At 35.8% G+C, this 7,594-nt stretch overlaps 1 protein-coding gene across 1 annotated transcript in view; it reads right to left on the reverse strand.

Annotated features, from left to right (window-relative positions):
- The window catches only part of CDC42BPA (CDC42 binding protein kinase alpha), a 178,442-nt gene that overhangs the window by 96,995 nt on the left and 73,853 nt on the right, over positions 1-7,594 (reverse strand). Inside the window, exon 5 of the mRNA XM_015558957.1 lies at positions 5,072-5,165. Within this exon, the coding sequence (XP_015414443.1) occupies positions 5,072-5,165 (94 nt within the window). The remainder of the gene's footprint in view (positions 1-5,071; positions 5,166-7,594) is intronic.

A 7,594-nucleotide genomic window follows, 5' to 3' on the forward strand; every position in this document is an offset into this window, starting at 1 on the left:
GTCCTGTGTCATGTGGTAATTCTATTTTTAATTTTTTTAAGAACTGCCATACTGTTTCCAGAGAGGTTATAGAATTTTACATTCCCATCAACAGTGTACAAGGGTTCTGTACGAATTTGCGCACCGGGCCTCTAGTTGTAAATAATGCTGCTACTGAACATGGTGTACAAATATCTCTCTGAGTCCTTGCTTTCAATTTTATGGAGTATGTACTCAGAAGTGAAATTCCTGGATCATGTGGTAATTCTATTTTTAATTTTTTTAAGAACTGCCATACTGTTTCCAGAGAGGTTATAGAATTTTACATTCCCATCAACAGTGTACAAGGGTTCCAATTTTCTACTTCGTCAACACTTGTTACTTTCTGTTCTTTGTCATGGTAGCCATTCTAATGGGTATGAGGTAGTATCTCATTGTGGTTTTGATCTGCATTTCCATAATGATTAGTGATATTGAACATCTTTTCATGTGCTTGTTGGCCATTTGAATATCTTCTTAGGAGAAATGTTTATTAAAGTCCTTTGTTCATTTTGAATTGGATTACTTGTTATTGAATTGTCAGTGTTCTCTCTATATTCTGGATATTAACACTCATCAGATACATGATTTGCAACTATTTTCTCCCACTCCATAGGTTACCTTTTCACTAAGATGACTGTCCTTTAATGCAGAAAACTTTTTACTGATTCCAATTTACCTATTTTTTCTTTAGTTCCCTGTTGTGTGGTGTCACATCCAAGAAATCAATGCCCAATCCAACGTCATAAGCTTCCCCTATATGTTTCCTTTCAATGTTAGTTTTAGCTCTAACATTCAGGTCTTCGATCCATTCTGAGCTAATTTTTGTATGGTATAAAATACACTAAGTTTCTTGTTTTAATTAGGAATATGGTAGAAAACATTAACACTAGATTTTAGGTCAATTATAAATTTAAAAAAATTTAAGATAAAAATTAAAATATTTGAAATAGAATGTAAAACTCCAAAGAAGTAACAAAAAAGAGAAATAAAACTAAATTTGACCAAGCCAATAGAATGCAGGAAAGAGGGGGAAAAAACAAAACACAAGCATGCATGTAAACAAACAAGCAAAACCAAGAGTAAATAGTACAAGAAAGGGTAGTAGAAATAAATACGTCTACAATCACGGAATCCATAAGACTAAATTCACCGATTAAAAGACAGCAGTATCACACTGCATGACAAATAAAAACAAAATCAACATTGTTTTTTTAATCCTCACCCAAGGGATATGCTTTTTAAAATCTGTTTTAGAGAGTGGATAGGAGAGGAAGAGGAGAGAAACATTGATGTGAGAGAGAAACATTGACTGGTTGCCTCCCATACAAGCCCTGACCTGGGATCGAACCTGCAACCTGGTCTGTGCCCTGACTGGTAATCAAACTCATAACCTTTGGGTGTATGGGACGATGTTCCAACCAACATAGGCATCTGGCCAGAGCCAAATAAACTTTTTTTTTAATCAGCAATAATCTGTTTTAAAGAGTTGCATCTAAACATAAGGACACTAAAATATTAAAAAATAAAGGGACAGAAAAGATACATGAGGCAGGTTTTAAACAAAATAAAGTTAAGGAAGCTATATTAATACAACTCAAAATAGATTTTAAGTCCAAAATCATTTAAAATTTTTTAAATTTATTAACTTACATATAAAACACCCTGGAATAGCGATTCTAAATAACAACATAGCTACAAAAGAGTTGTGAAGATATTGATGATTACAGGGAAAAATTAATAATTTAACATCATATTAAGGATTTTTACATAAAAGGTAATACATCAGAGAGAAATACAACTGGTAAGAATATAAAATATTTGAACCAGTTAACAAGTTTAATCTTACGGACATTATATAGAATCCTGTACCTAAAGTTAGAAAAAAACGTATTCTTTTCAATAAAGTTGTAATACTTATAAAAACTGAGCTATTACAAAATCAAACAGCAAACAGTGACAAATGCCAAAACACTAGTATCAATTAGACCCATTCTCCATTAAAATAAAACTAGAAATAATTAAATATGCTGGATATTAAAAGGCATACATCTAAATAATTAATAGTCCACAGAAGAATTCTAACTAAGGTTGGAAAATATTTAGAACTAAAAAATAGTAAAATGCTCTACATCAAAATTTATGAAGAAAAGAAAAGCACAAACATTAGGAATGAAAAAACTATGCACGTAAAAGATTTTTAAACTAGGAAGAGTTCAGCCTGAACAATTTTATACCAATAAAACTGACAGCTCATTGACAACAGACAATGTTCATAGGAAAAAAACATAACTTACCAAAACTGACTCAGGAAGAAATAGAAAACCAAAGAGACCTATAACCATTAAAAAATTTGAATCAATAGTATAAAATCTACCTAGAAAACAAAATAAAACAGAAGAAAGCAAAACCTCACAAAAGCAAGGGTGATTTAAAAGCGATCTGCACCAATTACATAAAAAACAGATAATCCTTGTATTATATAAACTATTCCAGAGCCAAAACAGGCAAGGGGAGGAAACATGACTCCCTTGTTCATTTTATAAGGCTAAAATAACCTAAAAATAGAAATCAGACCAGAACAATTTGAGAATGAAAATTATTTGCTATATCAAGTATGATGAATCTCAGGTATGAATTTCAGGTAACAATCTAAATTTGCTAATATAAAATTTTAGCAGAGTCTATCTAACAATTTGTTCAGATATAGCAATACAACTTCAAGATAAAGTTATGTTGATCCAAAGAATGAATGATTTAACTTGGACAATCTATGTCATTCATCAGATTAACAGATTAAAGAAAAAATATCCTTATATCATCTCAGTGGAAGCAGAAAAATCATTTGATTACAACAATAACAACCCTAGCAACAAACTCACAGTAATCAGAAATAGAAATTTCCTTAACCCAGTAAAAAGCTTACAGCAAACATCACACTTAATTTGAAACTACAGGAAAAACACCATTAAAGTCAGGGACAAGGCCAAGAAGCTCCCTATTACCACACCTATTCAACATTGTGCTGAAGGTCACTGACTGCATGGTTAAGAGAAAAAAACAGCAGACACAAAGATTTGAAAGACCAAAACCCAAAGCTCATCATAATTTGTGAATTATATAATTGTCTACGTAGGAAATCTAGAAAAATCTACAAATTATTTTGAACTTATAAAGATATTTAGCAAGATTGATAGGTTCAAGATACACCTACAAAAATCAATTGTGGTCCTATATAACAGCAACAAGCTATCCAACAACAAACTTTGAAAAGTTGTTTATATTAGGCCCCCACCCCCAAAATATCCACAAGACGCCTAAGAGCAAATCTAACATTACTTAAAGGTAATGAATTTACAGTGAATATTATTTTAAAACTTAAATAACAGACATAAAAGAAAACATAAAGCAATGAAGATGCCAGTCATGGGTAGTAAAATTCCATGTTATAGACATAAATTTCCAGAAAATCTCTAGATATTTAAATCTCTAAATTCAATGCAAGTCTACAAGCTTGTGTTTGTGAAAGGGTATTTGTATGTGTGTATACTATGGCTATAAACCGATAATAAAAATCTAACAATCATATGGAAAACAAATGGGGCACCAAGAGGCTACAGGCTCATCTTGGTCTAGACACATACCTAGGTTTCAGGTTCAATGCCAGGGTGCCACACATAGGGGAGGCAACCAACAGATGTCCGTCAGTCCGTCCGTCCGTCCATCCGTCCGTCCCTTCCTCCCTCCTTCCCTCCCTCCTTCCCTCCCTAACTCTCCATTCCTCGCTCTCTAAAATCAATAAACATATCCTGGGGTGAGGATTTTTTTTTTTAAGTTACCTCCTTAGGATAAATTTTTAGAAGTCAAATTACTAGTCCAGAATAATATGACATTTTCATGGTCTTTAGAATGTATTTTACTAAACTGCTCTCTAAAAACATTTATGCCAATTAAAAGGATATATATTTGGACTTCTGCTATATATCCAGGAAACTGATGTAAAAACAAAAACCAAAACAAACAAGAGAATAAACTTGGGGCATATAAATTTTAAGTGAGTGAAAGAAAACAACAGAGGCCCGAGTTAGCAGAACTAAGGCAAATGGTAACACGAAACTAAATCAACATCGAGGACTTCCTGGTAAAAGTATTCATTTCTGAACACTGTCCCTCAGGAAAATCAACTAGAAAAGAAAGACAAAAAAATATAATGAAAGCAAAGAAGCTGCATTTTCTTTCTCCATGTAGGATTTATTTTCTTTGCCCATCTGGAAATGTAAAAATATCTCAAGTACAATAATAACCAGGTCAGCTAAAGAAGGAAAAAAACAGGGTCTCATAAGAGGCGTAAGTGACCATCTTCAGATCATTAATATGAACAGTTTAAATGGCATGTGATTTTATAGACAAGCCCCACTATGAATAAGTATGCCTAAACACCTCTGGGGAAGAAGGTGAAGCATAGAAGGATGGGTGGGTGGGTGGATAGATAAATGGATAATATAAATAAACTAGAGGCCTGGTGCACGAAATTTGTTCACTCTGGGGAGAGGGCCCCCGCCCCCTCAGTCCGGCCTGCGCCCTCTCGCAGTCTGGGAGCCCCGTGATTGATCACCCCGCAGAGGGAGGCCCCACGCACCCGCTGCAGCCCGCCAGTCGGTGGCCTGGGGCTCCCTCTTTGGGGCGATCACAGAGTCTCCCCTCACCCCTCCGATTGATCGACCTACTGGCCGGTGGCCTTGCACCTCCCTCTTGGGGGCAATCGATCGCGGAGCCCCCCAATTGATCACCCTGCAGAGGGTGGTCTAGGCCTCCCTCTGCAGGGAGATCGTGGCCCCCCTGCCCCCGACCAATCGCATGGCACCCGCCTTGGCTGGCCTGCCACCGGTGCATGTCATAGCATGGTTATTGGGACAGTTGTTCTGCTATTCGGCTGTTTGGTCGATTTGCATATAATGCTTTTATTGTTATAGGTGGTTTCTAAAAGATAAAGAAGACAAGTAGCAAGAAAAATGTCTGTGGGTAAAATAATTTAAAAATTATCTTTCCTTACCGTTCCATCTTCCATCAGTTTCAGACAAGAGCCAAAATCTGCTAACCGAATATGTCCATTCATATCCATCAATATATTATCAGGTTTGATGTCTCTGAAAAAAATACATCCCATTTTTAGTTTGGAAGAATAAACATAATTACATACTTGGTAAGATCACCTTTCTGTCTAAAAATCCTAACTTCTTTTAAAATTAATACTCTAAGAACATCTATTTGAGTACTTTATGGGTTCAAATCCTGGCTCTGGTTCATATTAAAACTTTCTTAAACACAGGTCATTTCAGTCTTCTCCTGGAGATAAAAAGTACTGTGATAATTTTTATTCCCCACCTTTAAACTTGCACATATTCCAACACGCCTGCAGTAGTCCTACTTTCTGCATAAACAGGGGTGGAGAACCTCTTTCCTGCCAAGGCCACTTGGGTATTTATAACATCATTCAGGGGCCATACAAAATTATCAGCAACCCGATTTTAAGAAATTGGGGTGGGGGGAGTAAGAGAGCAACCAAAGGATTTGTATGCATGCATATAAGCATAACCCATGGATGGACACAGTCAGTAGGGGGAGTGAGTGCATGTGCTGGGGGGTGGGAACGGCTGGGGATAGGTCAATGGGGGAAAAAGGAGACGTATGTAATACTTTCAACAATAAAGAATTTTTTTAAAAAAAAGAATTTAAAAAAATTAGCCTGCTAATTTGGTCAAACATTTAATTCACTCATCCCTAATGCCTTGGCAGGCCCAGACCGAAAGGTGTTCCCCACCCCTGGCATAACGAGAAGAGCCATAATTACTTGATACCTACTAACTTCTAGCCCATGAAATTAAACAGGGAAAAATGTACTTCCTAGACCTTGAATGTAAATGTAGATAAGTAAATTCTCAATTACTGCACATCATGACAAAACAAAGAAATTACTTCATAAAAGGGACTTTAGAAAACAACAAACAACTGCTTAATAATAATGCACATTATATAAAGGTACCTATTATTAGTAACTGGCTTATAAGATATTCATATCTAATAACAAACTAAATCAAACCAGTTTTTGTATGTTTCTCCATTTGAACAATAAAACATGTTGCAAACCTAGGAAAATCATACATGAAATAATTTTTGTAAAGACGACTCAGCAATGCAGAGTTTCTAAACATACTACTAAAGATTATAATTGTGGAAAACTGTAAGATTAGACCTCCACAATTCACTATACTTTTAGAGGAAGGAAAAGGATCTTCTATAAGCATTACATACAAAAAAAAATTATATTGCCATGTGATTAATGGGAGCATGGTAAGGTTATTATAATTTAACCCAAATGATGCCAGTTGAGGCCTCTAAACCTCAATTTTCCCACCTGTAAGAGGGCATAATATTATTAATGACTTAACTGCTTCACTAATTCCTTTGAATGTGTCATACATCACAGGCTGGCAAATTATGACCCACAGGTCAAATCCAGACCACTGTCCATGCATACATTTTATTGTAGGATTAATATATACCAATGCCACCATAGGACTCTGTATTTTTCTGAATGTCTTTAAACTTTGTAACTAATACAAGCCTGTGTGTAGTGTTTTGCAACTTGGTTTTATTCTAATATGTTTAAAAATTTTCCATGCTGATGATTTTGCTCTAGTTCATTAATTTTCATTTCTATATGGAATACTTTCATATACAAAATTTATTTCTCAATTCCCCCTGCTTATAAAATTTAGATTGTTTCTAACAATTTTAGATTGCTTTAGACTTTTATGTTGCGATTACACAAAATGCTGAGATGAATATGTGTATGAATGTCTCCTAGTGCTCATGTGTGAACATTCCTCTCGGTTGTGCATGCAGAGTGAAACTGCAGAGATGAAAGACATGCGCATCTCCGACTTCACTGACAGGATAACTGTTAAGGCTGAGAATCTTTTCTATGTTATCAATGGTCATCTTAGATTTCTGTTCTGAAAAATGAGTTGATATCCTTCCCACTTTTTTATACTCTGTGTGTATTGTATGTTTTGGTTAATCTTCTAGAATTCTGTTTATTTAAAGTTAGTTGCATGTGTTATAAATCTCTTCTCCCAGCATGAGGGCTTGTTTTTTCACATTGTTTATATTGTCTTTCTTCATTATTAGAAAAACCCAAAAAACCACTTAGTGCTAATGTAGTCTTCTAATTTACCCTTTACTCACCTTTTTTTCAGCTTTATTGTGAGATAATCTATAATAATAAAAGGGTAATATGCTAATTAGACCGGACATCTTCTGGGCATCCTTCCTGACGAAGCCAGGGCTGGAAGGAAGCCAGCCTGGATCCCGGGTGCCTGCGGGCAGCCCGAGGGAAGCAGCCCAGGTGCCGGGTGCCTGCCAGAGGCCGGAGGAGGGAAGCCAGAGTCCTGGGTGCCAGAGGGAAGTCAGTGCCAGCAGCAGGGGGAAGAAAGGCCTACTCTTGCATGAATTTTCATGCATCGGGCCTCTAATTGACTAATAACATCCTATCTAATAATAGAGAAACATGGTA

The sequence above is a fragment of the Myotis davidii genome, unplaced genomic scaffold (assembly GCF_000327345.1).
Source record: "Myotis davidii unplaced genomic scaffold, ASM32734v1 scaffold333, whole genome shotgun sequence".
NCBI lineage: Eukaryota > Metazoa > Chordata > Mammalia > Chiroptera > Vespertilionidae > Myotis > Myotis davidii.